This window comes from Etheostoma spectabile, chromosome 13 (assembly GCF_008692095.1).
Source record: "Etheostoma spectabile isolate EspeVRDwgs_2016 chromosome 13, UIUC_Espe_1.0, whole genome shotgun sequence".
NCBI lineage: Eukaryota > Metazoa > Chordata > Actinopteri > Perciformes > Percidae > Etheostoma > Etheostoma spectabile.
In genome coordinates, this window is record NC_045745.1 from 21728297 (window position 1) to 21728929 (window position 633).

Sequence of the window (633 nt, forward strand, 5' to 3'; positions counted from 1 at the left end):
CAGATTACATTATAGTTTACATTGTTTTATTTTATTACTTTGTTACAGAAAATCTATTTGATTTATAGACTTGTAGATTTATACATAATGTAATGTAACAAACATTTGTGTAATGTTAGAAAGGATAATTTACAGGAAAATAAAACACCAAAATACATGGTGTATCGCATAGACAAATGGTCACATTGTCGTTAATTTTTGTACGGTTACTTTGGATTTCCCTCTGATTTTTAATAACTTTTTCACAGATTCTTTGATTTCTTGTGTCTGCAGAACATAAATGATTGGGTTCAGCATGGGAGGAAAGACGGAGGTCAGAGACAAGTTTATGATCCTGGCATTTGGATGTATTTTTTCCATCAGGGTAAATGTTATTAACAATGGGATGAAATATATTGCTACCAATGAGAGATGACCTATGCACGTTTTAAAGGCTTTGATTCCTTGACGTACTGTGGCCACTTTAGCCAAAGTACAGCCAATATATAGGTAAGTTAACAGGATGAAAATGAATGGAAGCCAAAAAATAAGAACAGGATACAAACAACTAACAACATAATTGGGGAAATGGTCGTTGCATGAAAGCCTGTATATCTGGCCATGATCACAGAAATAGCTGTTAATAACCACAGA

The 633-nt window shown here is 33.2% G+C and overlaps 1 protein-coding gene across 1 annotated transcript in view; it reads right to left on the reverse strand.

The window, feature by feature from the left end:
- Positions 1-14: 14 nt before the first annotated feature.
- Positions 15-633, reverse strand: part of LOC116700477 (olfactory receptor 1361-like) — a 1232-nt gene continuing 613 nt past the window's right edge. The window contains exon 1 of the mRNA XM_032533727.1: positions 15-633. This exon is cut by the window's right edge and continues 613 nt beyond it. Within this exon, the coding sequence (XP_032389618.1) occupies positions 181-633 (453 nt within the window). The 3' untranslated portion in view covers positions 15-180.